Raw genomic sequence first — 17,800 nt, 5'->3', positions numbered from 1 at the left:
GGCGGAAAGTCTGAAGGTCCGGCAGTTGAAGAAGTCCAGGGGGAAGTTCGTTCCAAAGAGTGGGAGCCCCCACAGAGAAGGCCCTCCCCCTGGGGGCCGCCAGCCGACATTGCTTGGCAGACGGCACCCTAAGGAGTCTCTCTCTGTGCGAGCGTACAAGTCGGTGGGAGGCATTCGGTAACAGCAGGCGGTCCCGTAAGTACCCTGGCCCTAAGCCATGGAGCACTTTAAAGGTTCCAGCCATACTGGGCTATGGTCAGTTAAACACCTTGGAAATATCTTCATTTTCTTCACCCTAGAAAGCAAGTCATTAGAAATTAAAATAAAGTCAATATGTGAAAAAGATTGATGCCTATCGGGAAAAAAGTAAAATCTCTCTCATCTGGATTCCGTAACCTCCATATATCTCTAAACTCAAAATCTTCCATCATTTCAAAGAAGGATTTTGGTAGTTTTGCATGTATAGGTATCTTCTTAGAAGAGGTTCTCTTATCATTTCTTGTATCAATTACTCCATTCCAGTCTCCTAATAAAATAAATGAACTGTAATCCCAGAGGATCAACCTCTCGTGTAACATTTTATAAAACTTTTCTTGTTGCTGGTTAGGTGAATAAATACCTATCAGCAAAGTCTTTTTTGCATCTATCACCAGTTCAATAGCAATAAATCTTCCTTGAATATCTGCCTCAATTAACTTAGCTGGTATATCCTTCCTGATATATACAACGATTCCATTTTGCTTCTTATCCAAAGCTGATGCAACAAAATGTTTACCTAATTTTGAGTTTATTAAGTATTTTTGGTCTGATAATTTGATATGTGTCTCTTGCAGGCAAATCACATCATTTTTAAATTGTTTCAAGTAATGAAATATTTTCCTTTTCTGAGCTGAATTCAAACCATTAACATTCCATGACAAAATTCTATTTGCCATTACTGGCCTCCTGAAGCTTTGAAGCAGACAACAGAAGATCCTCCTCCGGTATCTTCCGTCTAGCTCCTCTTACAGCTTCCATACTGGGGTCCTGACTTTTACTTTGAAGCTGTTGCTCTTCTTTACGCTTAAGAGCTCCTCTTGTCACCCTTTGCTCTTGTGGCTCCTCTGATGCTGGCAGCAATGAAGCCTCTTGGATCACCACGTCTTCTTGGATCTCTTGAAGTTTTTCTATCACTTCTATTTCAACCTTCAAAACTGTAGAAAGAAAATCCTTTGCCTTTAAAACAGTATCAATTCTATATCTCCTTCCTTGATAAAATACTGTCAGTCCAACTGGCACCTCCCATCTAAATTGAATCTGGTGTTTTTTAAGTTCTTGTATAAAAAAAAAATTCCTTCCTTTTTTTTTGTTTTTGTTTACATTTATACCCCGCCCTTCTCCGAAGACTCAGGGCGGTTTACAATGTATAAGGCAATAGTCTCATTCTATTTGTATATATTTTTTTACAAAGTCAACTTATTGCCCCCCCAACAATCTGGGTCCTCATTTTACCTACCTTATAAAGGGTGGAAGGCTGAGTCAACCTTGGGCCGGGCTCGAACCTGCAGTAATTGCAGGCTCTGTGTTCTAATAACAGGCTTCTCTACTGCCTGAGCTATCCCGGCCCCTCTCTCTTCCTATCTCTTAACATCTTGGAAGGAATCTCTTTCAGGACCTTCAGCTCCTGTTCTCCAATTTTCAAAGTTGTCTAAAATGCAGCTTGCAAAATCTGATTTCTCATAGTTCTTTTCACAAAATAAACCACAATGTCCCGAGGAAGCTTTCTCTGTCTTGTGATCCAAGAATTAACTCTATATATTTTATCAATTTGATAAGCTACCTCTTGGGGTTCCACTTCGATAAATTCAGCCAATGCTTCTGATATGATTTTTCTTAGGTCCTCTCCTCTCTGTTCCTGCAAGCTGCGGATTCTAAGAGCTCCTTCCATAAGCTTGTACTGCAATATCACAACCTGATCTTTATTTTCATCCACTTTTGTCTGAATACCTTCCATTTTATCTTCTAAGTGCTTATTTGACTGAGAAATCTGTTGCATCTCTTCTTCCAATCCCTCAACTTTTTTACTCAAACCTTGAAAAGCCAGCATACCTTCTCTTATTTTAGCATTAAATTTTTGCATCATCTCTTTTTTGCCTCTCTTCAGAAAGTTTTAATTGTTCTTTAAGTGTATCCTCAAGATTTGCTTCAGATCCCCTTCTTCCAGAGGGCTTTAAAGGTTTAGCCGTCATTCTGCCTTCAAAAGAATCAAGAATTTAAACTTTAAAACTTTCCTTTACTCCTTTTAGTATAGGAGAGCTCCGTTTATAACAATCCACAAATAGCGCTACTTTGTTGTACTAAAGAATTTACTTTCGCTTTCAGACGCCATTTTAAAAGTCAATTAAGCAGAGACAAAGAAAAGTTTCAAATTTCAAAAGGGGAAGTCAGTATACTTGCGTGCTGTTTCTACTTCAAAGATCGAACGCTTGTGAAATCCCCGTCTGCTTAAAAAATCAATCAATTTGACAAGTCCTTTTGAGCAGAAGTGACTCCTACTCCCTTTTCCTGAAAAAACAGGAGCGCGTTTGAAGTCGGAGTACAGTGAGGTTCGATGGGATCTCAAATCCAGAAAAATTCGCTCTTAAGAGCAAACCTCCTGGAGAGATCTACCACTCCCCCGCAGCTCTGCACTCCCCCTTTTGCCCAAGGGGTATGCTAAGGTCAGTGAACAGTGATTTATACTGTTTCACTGACTTTTACAATCTTCTAACGCGGAGCGCCCTGTTAGAGCACCCTGCAGGAGTGGTGACATCACTGGAAGCCTACTATTAGTTATTTCTTATGTATTTTCCCTTGCTGTTTTAAGTTATGGCTAATAATGGCTTGTTATAATTTAACAATGTTTTGTTTTAAATATGAACCTAAAATTAATATATTTTTGTGCTTTACCATAATTGAGGGTATTTTCTTCTTAACTAGAAAAGCTTTCAGTTAAAATTAAAATGTGATTTTAAAATACAGATCAGGTTCTTCCATGTAATTAGCTGAATAAAGATTGGGAAAATATGCAGATCGTGAGTTCTAGAATCTTCCTAATCACTTACCATGTCTTTTGCATAATAAAGTCACATGTGTCTTTATGTGTGCATGTGCATTTCCTCCTCAAATATGAATCAGGGTCAGTACATACTGTATTTTTCGGACTAGGCGGTTGTGGGAATCCCCACCACATGGAATGGGCCAAAATGGGGAGTGCGGAGGCCAAAAATGGGACATGCGGAGGCCTAAAATGGGACACGTGGAAGTGGTGATAGGTGGCAGCTGTGATGGCCGGTGATGGTGGCGATGGTGATCCCTGCAGCCTGGAACAACTGATAGGAGGTATTCTGGGAGGCAGATCCAATTGCCAATCAGCTGTTCGTGTTAAATCAGGCTCTGCTGAAGCTGACTGGGCTGTTTGCGGCAAGGGGGCAGAGGTTGAAGGGTGGGGGCTGGCAGATGGGTGGGGCTTCGGCAACATTTGCTGTATAAGACATACAGACATTTCCACCCATTTTGGGGGGTGGGGGGGAAGTGCGTCTTATACACTGAAAAATACAGTATAAATTATTTATGTGTAAGTATGTTTCTGTTCTCCCTTCCTGTATCTTTCCTCTTTGGGGGTATGTGTGTGCAATGGAAGCACAGGGCTCCTTGAGTATGCTCTAATCTGCATCAAATGACAGGAGGGAGAAGGGAGGGAGGGAGAATAGAAAAGTCAGCAACATTCCAAAGTACAGTCCATATGCACTTCCTGGATTTTTTTTTCTTCACAGTCCTTACATAAATCTTGGCCATTTTTGAATTTAAGCTTTCTTTTACCAATTTCTCTTACCATGTCAAATTTGACCCCTTTTTTTCACTTTTTGAAAGTTATCCTATTGATTGAGTTCTGAGCCATTACATAGTTTTCCAACATTCAGTTGTGTTGGAAAGAATAAAAATGATTTAATATATTATGATCTGTCTGAAATTAATAGGTCTGCTGAAAGGAATAAGGACCTATTCTTCTAATTAGGTATGTCAATCCTCTCATCACAAGGAGTCAAACTTTATAATTACAATGCACTAGACTATTCTTTTCCATAAGATCTCAAGTTTTTCATATTGCAGAAAAAAATTTGCCAGAATAGTGTTAAGAACCCATTAACTACCACTTTCTCAAGTCCAATTTAAACTGCTAGTTTAATTCTATAAAGATGTTAATGGCTGATATCTTTTCAGAACTACCGCTCTGAACCAGAATTGATGCATCCCTGATGCAATACCTCAGGAAAATTTGTTAGTAATTTTCAAGTACTGTAAAATTGGGGAAACAAGAAGAAGATGCTTCTCCATTATGCCATAGTGTAGTCTTCCACTGAAAATCAGACTTGCCCTAAAGTACTGACATTCCAGAAGAAACGAAAATAGTTAGTTCTCTTCCAGAGGGCTTTTTAAAATTTAGTTAAGATAGCACTGTTGGAATTGATCACATAGTGTTCTGATTTTACTTAATATATTGATAAGTAAGGTTATGCTTAAAATCCCACAAGCTAGGCTCCAGCAGTATGTGGATCGAGAACTACCAGAAGTACAGGCAGGAATTTGAAGAGGCAGAGGAACTAGAGATCAAATTGCCAACATATGCTGGATCACGGAGAAAGCTAGGTAGTTCCAGAAAAACATCTACTTCTGCTTTATTGACTTGTGTGGATCACAACAAATTCTTAAAATTCTGCAAGTTCTTAAAGAGATGGGTGTACCAAACCATCTTATTTGTCTCTTGAGAAACCTGCGGGTCAAGAAGCAACAGTGAGAACGGGACACGGAACCACTGACTGGTTCAAAACTGGGAAAGGTGTCCGGAAAGGCTGTATACTATCGCCCTGCCTATTTAACATGATGAGCACATCATGAGAAAGGAGGGGCTAGAGAAATCAAAATTTGGAATTAATATTGCTGGGAGAAATATCAACAACCTCAGATATGCAGATGATACCACTCTAATGACAGAAAGCGAAGAGGAACTAAAAAGCCTCTTAATGCGGGTGAAGGAGGAGAGTGCAAAAGTTGGTTTGAAAGTCAACATTAAGAAAATGAAGATCATGGCATCCGGCCCTCTCAATTCCTGGCAGATAGATGGGAAAAAATGGAGGTAGTGACAGATTTTATTTTCCTGGGATCCAAGATCACTGCAGATGGGGACTGCAGCCAAGAAATTAAAAGACGTTTGCTCCTGGGGAGGAAAGCTGTTATGTCCCCTCCCAACCACAATCCAAAAAGACACGCTATCTGACTTTCCTTGCCAACAATTTACTCCGACAACAGATAACAGTCCTGGCAACGAACCTGCAATTGCCTGCCAAGTTCTTCTCAGACCAGCGTAATTTGCAGTTCAGGAATAAACAGAAGTCAAAGTCTGAATCATAAAATAACACAGCTGAAGCTCCCAGAAGTCAGTCTTTGTCCGTCACGGAGCCCAAAGGCAGCTCCGCCCACTTTTATACCCTGTGGGGTGTGGCTCCGTGACTCAGCACTCCCTGGGCTGGCCTCTCCTTTCCTTTTGCTGCGCACGCTTCACTCAGCGTCACTGTCTTGCATCTAACCACAATTGATTCTCCGCAGCTGGCTCCTGGAGCTCTGCTAGGGAGGAGAAGAAGGGGTCGGGGGAAAGAGGCCGTGTCAGCTCTTCCTCCTCCACCTGACCTGCTTCTGGAATCTGGAGCAGAGCCCAATAGGAAGATTCTGCAGAGGGAAGCTCTGTCGGCTCTTTCCCCTCACTCTCTGAATCACTCTCAGCCAGGAGGCCTGGCTCCGGGGGGGGGGGTGCAGTAGACACAACAAAAGCTATGGCAAATCTAGACAGCGTACAAAAAAGCAGAGACATCACCCTGCCAACAAAAGTGTGTGTGACGTAACCCCGGAGGCAGCTCATTCCAGAGGGCAGGTGCCCCCACGGAGAAGGCCCTCCCCCTGGGGGTCACCAGTCGACATTGTTTGGCTGACGGCACCCTGAGGAGACCCACCCTATGGGAGCGCACAGGTTGATGGGAGGCAGTTTGTGGCAGCAGGCGGTCCCGTAAATAACCTGGTCCTATGCCATGGAGCGCTTTAAAGGCGGTAACCAACACCTTGAATTGCACCCGGAAGACCACCGGAAGCCAGTGCAGCTTGCGCAGGAGAGGTGTTATATGGGAGCCTCGAGCTGCTCCCTCTATTACCCGTGCAGCCGCATTCTGGACCAGTTGGAGCCTCCTGGTGCTCTTTAAGGGGAGCCCCATGTAGACAGCATTACAGTAGTCCAGGCGGGAAGTGACGAGGGCATGAGTGACCGTGCATAGGGAATCCCAGTCTAGGAAGTGAACCTGATAAAAAGCTCCCCTGGCGACGGCAGTCATATGCTCTTCTAAGGACAGCCGTACATCCAGGAGAACGCCTAAGTTGTGGACCCTCTCCATAGGGGCCAATACCTTGCCCCCAACAGTCAGCGATGGAGTCAGCTGGCTGTACCGGGATGCCAGCATCCACAGCCACTCAGTCTTGGAAGGGTTGAGTCGAAGCCTGTTCTTCCCCATCGAGACCCGCACAGCCTCCAGACACCGGGACATCACTTCGACGGCCTCGTTGGGGTGGTTAGGGGTGGAAATGTACAACTGAGTATCATCAGGGTAAAGATGACATTGCACCCCAAAACCATGAATGATCTCAGCTAGCGGCTTCATATAGATGTTGAACAGAAGAGGCGAGAGAACCGACCCCTGTGGCACCCCACACATGAGATGCCTCATGGCCGATCTCTGCAGTCTTGCCAACACCGTCTGCGACCGGTCAGAAAGATAGGAGAACCACCGAAAAATGGTGCCCCCCCACTCCTAAACCCCCTAGTCGTCGCAGCAGGATACTATGGTCGCTGGTATCAAAAGCTGCTGAGAGATCTAATAGGACCAGGGCAGAGGAATAACCCATCCCGAGCCCTCCAGAGATCATCTACCAACACGACCAATGCCGTCTCCGTGCTGTACCCAGGCCGGAAGCCGGACTGGAACAGGTCAAGATAGACAGTTTCATCCAGGTACTGGGGGAGCTGTCACGCCACCACACTCTCAACAACCTTCGCCACAAAACAAAGGTTGGAGATGGGACGATAGTTCGATAAAACAGCTGGATCCAGGGAGGGCTTCTTGAGGAGGGGCCTCACCATCGCCTCTTTCAAGGCGGTAGGGAAGACACTCTCCGTCAAAGAAGCGTTGACAATGCCCTGAAGCCAGCCTCATGTCACCTCCTGTGTGGCCAGTACCAGCCAGGAGGGACACGGGTCCAATAAACATGTGGTCACATTCAGCCTCTCCAGTATCCTGTCCATGTCCTCGGGAGCCACAGTATCAAACTCTTCCCAGATAATGTCCCCAAGACCTACCTCCGTCATCCTGTCCGAATCTACCCAATCTGAGTCCAGGCCATCCTGAATCTGAGCGATTTTATCGTGCAGATATTGTCCGAAATCCTCAGCACGCCCTTGCAAGGGTTCTTCCCGAACTCCCTGATGAAGGAAGGAGCGAGTCACCCTAAACAGGGCGGCTGGGCGGTTACCTGCCGATGCAATAAGAGCGGAAAAATACTCACGTTTTGCCTGCCACTAGGTAGGTCTGAATATAAGACCTCACTAGTGTTCGGTCGGATTCAGAACGGCTGGTCCTCCATCCACTCTCTAGGCATCTTTTCCAGCGCTTCATCTCTCTCAGTTCCTCAGAATACCAAGGAGCCGGTCGAGATCGGCGCCGGGTCAGAGGCCACAAAGGCATGACGCGGTCCAAAGCTCCTGCCACCACCCTTTCCCAGGCGGCGACCAGTTCGACATTTGAAGCCCATGTCCAGGATCCATCTGTGTGTGGTGGTTTTTGATGCACTGACTCCAGCCTCAGTCCACTCCTTGTGAAAGTCCCCAACACTTTTGAATGGCTTTTTCCTGACAATCCTCTCCAGGCTGCGGTCATCCCTACTGCTTGTGCACCTTTTTCTTCCACACTTTTCCTTTTCACATGACTTTCTATTAATGTGCTTTGATACAGCACTTTGGGAACATCAAACTTCTTTTGCAATTACCTTTTGAGGCTTCCCTTCCTTATGGAGGGTGTCAATGATGGTTTTCTGCACAACTGTCAGGTCAGCAGTCTTTCCCATGATTGTGATTCCTACTGAACCAGACTGGGAGACCATTTAAAGGCTCAGGAACTCTTTGCAGGTATTATGGCTTAATTAGCTGATTAGAGTCGGACACTTTGAGCCTAGAATATTGAACCTTTTCACAATATTCTAATTTTCTGAGATTGTGAATTATGACAAATCAAGGCGTGAACTATCTCGCTTTGCATGTAATGAGTCTATCTCAGTGGTAATCAACCTGGTCCCTACCGCCCACTAGTGGGTGTTCCAGCTTTCATGGTGGGCAGTAGGGGTTTTGTCCGATACTGAAGCACTTTCCTTTTTTTTAATTTAATTGACTTTTTTAAAAAAATTCATAGCATTATTTAAAAACATTTTGATTTGATTTTCATAAAATTCCCCATGACAATTTAAATTTCTGAAAATATACTATTTGTATCGCCCGCGCATAAGTTTAGTTCACGTTACATAAGTGAAACTAAACGGCACTATAGTGCGACTACAAATAAAAGAGCCTCATCTCAGAATAGCTTTCGCATCTCCCCCAACACCACACAGCTGTAACAGACAAGCAGAGCTGGTAGCCGGTGCCCCCCCCAAACCCAATCCACGATGCACAAGAGGGATGCGCAGACGATGATACACTTTATAAATCACCATTACTGTGGAAACGATGGGCGGTTAGAAAATTTTACTACTAATAGAGATACAAAAGTGGGTGGTAGGTATAAAAAGGTTGACTACCCCTGGTCTATCTCATATACTAGTTTCACCTTTTAAGTTGAATTACTGAAATAAATGAACTTTTGCACGATATTCTAATTTTTTGAGTTTCACCTGTAACTTGTCAACACTAATTGTTTTGGAACTTAATAAAGGCATAACTGAAATAAAGCAGAAAATTTGGGTTTTAGATATCCAATTATAGCGCCAATGTTCCTCTTTTATGACATGCTTGCACACATGCTTTCCTTAGACTATCCCTAGTTATTTCTTCAGCATTTTATATGTTCTTCATAGGAGACCAATAAGCTAGTATGAATAGGGGCTCTACCTACAGCTAGTCCTTGCCTTACAATCACAATAGAGCCTGGAATTTTAGATGTAAGTTGTTGCAGTTATTAAACAGATCACCATGTGACTTGACTTGATTTTGCAACCAGTTTACAATGCCTGTTAAGCAAGTCACTCTGGCTGTTAAATGAAGAAAATGAATGAATGAATGAATAAAATGAAGAAATGAAGAAAAAAGCAAAGAAAACCTTACATTGCAAATCATGATCATGTGACCACAAGATGCTGCAACTGGTCATAAATGCAAGCCTGCTGTCAAGCATCTGAAATGCAATTGCATGACTATGGAGTGATGATGCAGCAGTTGCAACTTCAAGGAAAGATCATAAGTAACTTTTCTGAAGTCTGTTGTAACTTCGAACATTCATTAAGTTACCAGTTGTTAAGTGAGGGATAACTTATCAGGGCAACAAATGATAGATATATATGTCTGTCCCATGAAAATAGTAGGGATGCTGCTATAGGCAGAACTCTGAGGACCATTCATAAGTCCCCTTGTTCAGTGCTGCTACATTTGAAGTAACTGAAAAAGTAGTCATAACCTGAGATACCCTGTAACGTACTGTCAATAAGCAAGATAATAAAAAGCATAACATTATTACACATATCAAAAATAGAACTACAACCCAAGTCTGTCATCCATACCAAAGGATGAAAGGAATACAACATTCTTAATCAACTTACGAAATATGGATCAAATGCAGTCGTGGGTTTCACTTATCTTTGCTACCGGTTCGCTCGCGTGCCACTTCTGCGCATGTGCAGAGCGTATTTGATAATGTCCGGGCAGGTGGATAGAGCCTCCCACCGCCGCTACTGATTCACCTGTAACAAACCAGTAACAACCCACCAGCAAACCAGTAACAACCCACCACTGATCAAATAGATATCTCATGGAGATGGTTCCATAAGATCTGGGCTGTTAATGAAGAGACAGTTTCCTACTTTCATCATGAGAGATACTCTCAGCAGTCCTCTTAGGATAAATACACAGAACAGGCAAAAATTGTACAGGATAGATTAGCATGTAAACTCAGAGCTGCCGTCTTGTGCGTTGGCCATCAGAACATAGAAAGACAAACAAGTATCAGGTTTGAAAGGTTTTCTTGCTGTGTTGTAAACTTTCTAATAATAGCTGGGCTTTCAATGAATAATTAGCCACAGAGCACTTCGAACACGGGTGTCAAACTTGATCACGTCATGGACTGGATTGTGATGTATCACAATTTTTGCCTTTGCGGAGCCAGGGTGGGTGTGGCCTGCACATTTATTTATTTATTTATTTATTTATTAAATTTTTATACCGCCCTTCTCCCGAAGGACTTAGGGCGGTGTACAGCCAGAAATAAAATACAAGATATGTACAATTAAAACAAATTAAAACATAGCAAAATTACAAAAACGGCTAATAATTAAAATTTAAATTTAAAATATTTAAGAATATTAATAAAACCCCAATTTAAAATCAAAATATTATGCCAGATACATGACGCATCTGGCCTTGGGTCGCCAGTTTGACAGGCCTGACTTAGAAAGTAGTAGTAGTCTGTAACTTCTCTTTATAATATGGATTGTACAGCTACTAGTTGAGTAGTGTTCTGGAACTGCAATGTTCACAACTGCCATGTATACCAGAAATGGGCAAAGGTCATGGCTTCTTCCAATTGCTTAGCAGAGGCCATGACTCCAAGATGATCCCTATGAATGAATTAAAATAATGCTGTTTTAGAAGTATGATCCCATCTAGTGTTAACTTCAGGATTTGAATCCAATCAGATTAATTATCTACAAACAGAAACTATTTCTCGGATTTAATTTTAGCTTGTCAGGCTCTATTAACTGCTATATCAAATGTATTTAAAATTTACACAAAAGCTAGTAGTCACCAACCAGATTATTATGAATTTATCTATATGCTACTGAAACTGTCTGTTTGTAACCTTCAATTTGTCAAAAAAGTGCATCACAGAACAAGTTTTTTCCAACAAGATACTTCAAATAGGCTAATTTAAGGAATGTGTCTGAAATCCAGGATCCACCATTGCTGCGGGGCTGAAATTTGGCAAAGTTGTGGCAGCATCAGTGCTGCTATGATCAGCCATGGTTATATGATCATTTCTAATGCTTTCTGTCAGCTTTCCCACAAGGAAAGTCAATGGAAGTTGGAAATCCGAGGCCAATAGGCAGGTAGATGTATGATGGTGCAAAGGAGGCACAGTGAGGATAAAGGCTGTATAAGTGGTAGGTAAGTAAATAACTCTGAATGGATTCAATGGCTCATGGGTAACCTAGTATTCTCTAACAAATTAAAGAGCTGGGAATTTTGTTAAGTGCCTCATTTGACAAACCAAGAATTTTTGTTACCAATTGTGACCATAAACCCAATAGGCAAGAACAATAAACTGACATATACAATGTGTTTATTATTTATCATTCAGAGGAACAGTGGCACTTTTGATTCCAAAGCAAAAAGATAACTTTGGAGCACATAAGCGATGCTTATGTAGCACCTATTTGCAACTTCTTGAAACAGCAGCTTTTTTTCCAAGGATTATGAAACTGCCCTCCGCACTGGCAGGCTCTTCCAGGAAATCATGCTTGGCTTAAAGAGTTGTAGACAGGTAGTGCACACATTTTTGACTTTGAATCCTGCACAGCCCTACCACTAAAAGATATTCTTTTAAGACACAATGAGAATTAGGCTTCAATTCTGATGATGAGATATTTGTACACATATAGTATAGTGAGTAGCTGCAGGCATTTACTAAATATCTATGCCATTTATTATTTTCAACTACTTCTGTTCCCCAGATTATTTCAGCAGGTCACGTTTTTACTAATGAAAGCCATTAAGCTTTCAGAATTTCCTACTTTTTATATTGTATTAATCACAAATCAAATTTGGGATATATTCTACAACTGAAGATCATTTTTCAATCCAAGCAGAAATAATTCAACATGGGCACAACCTGGTTCATATTATAAAACAGGAACTGATCTGGAAAACATTTATGCATGATTATGGTTATTAAACTAATGTCTCTTGTCACAATTGCTTTGCAAATCAGAGAAATTATGAGTATTTTAATATGTTTTATTTCATAAAATTAAAGAAGACAAGTTTTTCAGTATAAGCAATATGAACTGAATACTTTTCAGAAATTTTCAGTAGTTTTGACTAGTACTTTTTGCAAAGGTTTCATTGCTGATGATACTACTAAATACAAAAATATTTTTAAAATAAATGTACAAAAAATAATAGAATTATTTCAGCCAATTTAGTACCTTTTCTCCTTTATAACAAAAAAAAATCCTTCACATTCAGTGGAATGTGGCTGGTTAATATTTAATCTAATCTCTACATTTGGATTAAATCAGTGATATAGACAATGATTTTGAAGCCTTTTCAAATAGCTCTACTTTTACTTATATGTACTCAATTTAGATAATAAAAGTGTTTTAGTTTCTGATTTCCAAGAATTCTGAATATAGAAATGAATATTAATGTATTATATAACTATTTTGTTATTTCTATCACAAAAGTATTGTAACCTCTTAAAACATTAATTTCTGATTGCTCAATGTAAAATGTATTTATGTGCTGCCTTTATTATTTTTATAAATAACCTAAGACCACTTGGTTTTCATCTGTAATGCAGGAATAATACATACAATATTCTAGTTTGCAGCCTAGTACTTTAACCACTAGATTAAACTGATGCTGACAAGAACTATGGAACAAAATATTAAGGCTAAGGGTTTTCAATATTTTTGTGCAAAGGATGTTTGAGAAGCTGGTGAGCCACTTCTGAGAAAGATGTATTTAAATACATAAAATAAAATATTTGAAAATAAAGTTGTAAATATTTTTCTCATCTAAATTCTCATCCAAGTCCACTGATCAGTCCATGTTATAGTGACTCTGGGATATGGACATTCTTAAATCAACGTATGGGAATTATTAATATACACATAAAATAGGATTCTTTATAAATTAACACAGTGACACTGTAAATTAGAGAAACATAAATTTATAAAATCACATCACTTGTGTATTTTAAGGCAAAACAAATTCTTTCCATTTTTGCTCTATTTAAAACATCTGAATGGTAATCAATACAAGTAATTCTTGAATTGTACTTCAGAGATATAAATCAAACTAATGTTTTGTTTTAAATATCCAGTGCAAATAACTATTCTTAATCATTTCAGTCATACCTCAATAAGGGTATTTCGATTCTAAGGCTGCAAAGGTGAATGGAAATGTGCAAAACTCGTATCAGCTCTTCAGCTTCAAAGCTGGTAAAAGTTGGAGGACCTTTTTGCAGTGTGAAAGAAATGCAACAAGAACCCAAATGGCCAAGGAACTGGTTTTTGAAAAAGACATACAGCATTGCACAAAACGAATTTATTTCTGCACATTATATCAAAATACTAAAAACAATGTATTATTCATGTAAATAAAATAGGTTCAATAAAATTAGTTGAAATCAGGCTGCTCACTATGATCTCACTTTGAAACTACAAATAAAGGATTCAAATGATCCTTCAAATAAGAATTGTCCTGAAAGCTAATCCATTTTTGTTTTTTCTGAATTCTGTTCTCGCTGTACTCCAATTTTCTTCGATTAACAAATTTCCTCAAATGAATACTGTAGCCCAAGTAATGTAGGGTCAGAACACAAATATAACATTGCATACACTGAATCACCAAACTTGTATATAAGATTCATGATTGAAGACTCTTGCATAGCTAGCATAATATTGGAAATACAAGTAGCACTAACTGCAATCCCGGCTTTGCAGGCCTGAGTAAAAGTATGATTGCCTACTTTGGAAAGTGTAGCACTGAACTTGAAAGAGCTGTTGCACACTGGAAGGAAAAAAAGATTTAGGAAACTGAAATTCAATAACGAACAGGCCCATGAAATAGTTTGAAGATGCACAGTGGTAGCTAATATTTGCTTTTACTTCCAGTTCACTCTCTGGACAAGAGACCTATGGAGAACATTGAAGCAGTTTTTGATGTATAAGATCTGGGAGCTTTCCACCTTCTTTGTAGCAGAGAAAAATATCATTTGTTGAGCTTATGTTTTCCTGCAGCAGGTTTCAAACTACCTTTTAGATTCCCAAGCTAACATTCTACTCAGTCAGTTATGCCTCCTTAGACCAGTGGTAGTCAACCTGGTCCCTACTGCCCACAAGTGGGCGTTCCAGCTTTCATGGTGGGCAGTAGGGGTTTTGTCCGATACTGAAGCACTTTCCCTTTTTTTTTTAATTTAATTGACTTTTTTAAAAATTTTCATAGCATTATTTAAAAACATTTTCATTAAGTTTTCATAAAATTCCCCTTATGTAAGTGAAACTAAACGGCACTATAGTGGGACCGCAAACAAGAGTCTCATCCCAGAATAGCTCACGCATCTCCTCCCACACCACCCAGTTGTAACAGACAAGCAGAGCTGGTAGTCGGCGCCCCCCATCCCCAATCCATGATGCGCTAGAGGCATGCACAGACGACAATACACAGCACATTACTGTGGAACCGGTGGGCAGTTAGAAAATTCTACTACTAACAGAGATACAAAAGTGGGCGGTAGGTTGACTACCCCTGCCTTAGACCCTACCACATTAGACGCCGTTGCTCCACTGCCTTGTCTCCAGCCCTTACCTAACATTGATGACGCCACAAACAACTGAGTGGGAGTATCCTAGAGATCTTTCTCCCAAGTCAGACTGAAACAAAAATTCTTAGTTGGGCAGAGAAATGGTGGAATGTATGCGGCCCTGCGACCGCACAGGTGTCGTTTGATCACTCACCGAAGTCCAGGAACTGCTTAATAGAGAGCGGCGACGGGGAAAAACGAGAGTAGTATTCGATTTGTTTGGGAATGGGGCTTTTTAGAAGCGCCCCACATAGCCGCATGGTTCCTTACTGGAGTTCCGGAAGCGCGTTAGGTTCGCAGATGTGACAGGCCGCCACCACGACGGACGTCGACAGGGCTCCGGTCGAACCGGCCAAGCAACCGTCTGGCGACGCGCGCGGAACCTCACGCACATAAACAGCTCGAGGAGAGGGCGGAAAGACGCTCGCAACTGTCACAACGGCCCACAGCCAGTCGAACGCGCTGGCCAGGCATCAGCAACAGCTGCTGTTGTCGCCGCTGCTCCGCTCTCGGTGCCTCATCGTAACCTACAAGAGAAAGCGAGAGGACGTGTTATGTCTGCCACCCATCCCGTCGTCGCCGGCTATTTAACAAACGCCCGCCCTCCATGAGCACCCACTCTTCTGACTGGATAATAAAAAGCCAACATCCTCCGGCCTTCTTGCTTTCCTGAATGTCCATCCATCTACCTAAGCACCGCCTACTATCACCATGACACCCAAAAGAAAGCGCAAGCGCAAACGCAAATAGCAGTGTACTGGGCCTCTAGCTGGATTTGAAAATGGGGATGAGATATTCGTATGCTCGGAACTGGCATGCAGGTGAAGCCATGTTCTTTTGATTCTTAATTGAAGCTCTTCTCCCGTTTTCTGTCTTCAGAAACCTCTCATTGGAAAACAAGAGGTGCTAAGTTCAACTGTAGCTTTAGAAGAAAAATAATGTACAAGTTAATTGCGAAGTCCATTGAAATATCTTTGAAACCCAAATTCGTTTAGTAATTTTTATTACCCAAATAAACAGTGATAATGACTGGAATTGTTATTATATATGTATATATGTGTAAGGGTCCTTGAGTGGCTCAGACTGCTAAGACAGTCTGTTATTAACAGCAGCTGCTTGCAATTACTGCAGGTTCAAGCCCCACCAGGCCCAAGGTTGACTCAGCCTTCCATCCTTTATAAGGTAGGTAAAATGAGGACCCAGATTGTTGGGGGCAATAAGTTGACTTTGTATATAATATACAAATGGATGAAGACTATTGCTTGACATAGTGTAAGCCGCCCTGAGTCTTCGGAGAAGGGCGGGATATAAATGCAAAAAAAAAAAAAAGTACACATGCAAGCGCTAGCTATTTTTAATATCTGAGAATCTAAGGAAAGAATTTTAGCAACTGTAACAGAAACATACATAGGCTCTAGTGCAATTTAAGCCCGGTCTCTAGGATTACCATATTTATACTCCAGAAATCCAGAAGACAATTAGATGGTATGGATTTCTATATCTCATTTCTGACCTCTTGTACTGTCTTAACAGTCATCCCAATCACTAGGTTGAGAGTCATCTATCAAAAAGTATGTTTACTGACCAGGAGCCTCTTTCCCAGGCTTCAATCATTTGCCTGGCTGTTTTTCTGCCTGCTGTCCAACAATCTTGGTAGCTGCAAAATTGAATGTGTGTCCTTGTTCACTGCAGTGTGAGGCTACCAATGTGTTTGGATCTCCTCAGCCGACCACTCACTTGTGTTCTTGCAATCTAGTGGTTAGCTTCCTCATTGTTGGTCCTACGTAGTCACAGGAGCAATCCATTAAGGGGATTCAGTAGATTACATTTGAAGTATCTCCCACCTCCAAGCTATCTTTACAACGCATAAATTGTCCTTGTATGGTAGCTTCTGGGTGGTATGCGATGCCCACTTGCAGATTTCACAAGCTGCATTCTACAGCTTCTGAAAATGTACGGCAAGGTGTACCATGTGATTGGTCTTGTACCTTGTTTCTTCCTTTCTCTCCCCACCATGTTGCACCATGTTGCAGGCAAGGATTCTTCTCTGGAAACAGTTACAGATGATACAGGTAGTCCTCGACTTACAATTCGAAGTTAGAGCATCATTGAAAACAGTATTGTTCAGAAATCATACTCCATTAGTACGTCCTAAACTGTCCACTGTACTTAATGGATTTACAGATTAACAGAATTGAAAGGGACCTTGTAGGTCATCTAGTCCCTGCCCAAGCAGGAGACACTACATCATTTCTGACAAATGGCAGTCCAATCCTTCTTGAAAGCCTCCAGTGAGGAAGCTCCCACAACTTCCGAAGGCAAGCTGTTCCATTGGTTGATTGTTCTCACTGTCAGAAAATTTCTCCTTATTTCTAGGTTGAATCTCTTCTTCTTTTTTTTTTTTTTATAGAGCAAAATTTTTTTATTTTCCATAATAATTCCCACAATTTGACCAGTGTACAATACAATCACTTATCCAACGATCAGTCCTATACTCAAATTATACTCAATCAGGGCTGCTCGACTGCCACTCCCCCCTTTAATCCTTTCTTCCCTTCTCATCCTTCTTAAACTTTCCCCACCACCTTCTCCTCACTTTCCTACTTCCCCTCCTCTTTCCCACTTCTCACTACCATCCTTTCTAACCCTCTATCTTCTTCTTCTCCTCCCCTATCCTTTCTTCTCCCTCCCTTCTTTCCTCCCTACCCACCTGCCTACCTACTTTCTTCCTTCTTTACTCCTCTTTCCTTACCCTTTCCCTTCGGGAGTGTTTGCCGAGCAGTCCCGACATTACACCATTCCAACTTGTTTAATTCTACCATTATTCCTGTACAATGGCAACCAATCAATTTATAGTCTTCCCCTCCCCCTCATTTCCCCGAGACTTCCCAGAACAG

At 41.3% G+C, this 17,800-nt stretch overlaps 1 protein-coding gene across 5 annotated transcripts in view; it reads right to left on the bottom strand.

Annotated features, from left to right (window-relative positions):
* Nucleotides 1-15,613, bottom strand: part of PDK3 (pyruvate dehydrogenase kinase 3) — a 117,122-nt gene extending 101,509 nt beyond the window's left edge. For 3 of the 5 annotated variants that reach the window (XR_009155420.1, XM_058185944.1, XM_058185945.1), the window contains exon 1: nucleotides 15,058-15,503. Coding sequence is in view for 3 of the 5 variants with exons in the window: in XM_058185944.1 (XP_058041927.1) it covers nucleotides 15,058-15,163 (106 nt within the window). In the remaining 2 variants the exon portion in view is untranslated. The other 2 variants (XM_058185943.1, XM_058185946.1) reach the window with 2 other exon arrangements.
* Between the last annotated feature and the right edge of the window lie 2,187 nt (nucleotides 15,614-17,800).

Source organism: Ahaetulla prasina, chromosome 5, assembly GCF_028640845.1.
Source record: "Ahaetulla prasina isolate Xishuangbanna chromosome 5, ASM2864084v1, whole genome shotgun sequence".
In the NCBI taxonomy this organism is placed as follows: Eukaryota; Metazoa; Chordata; class Lepidosauria; order Squamata; family Colubridae; genus Ahaetulla; species Ahaetulla prasina.
The sequence above is the reverse complement of the archived record's forward strand: the minus strand, read 5'-3'. Positions and strand labels throughout refer to the sequence as shown.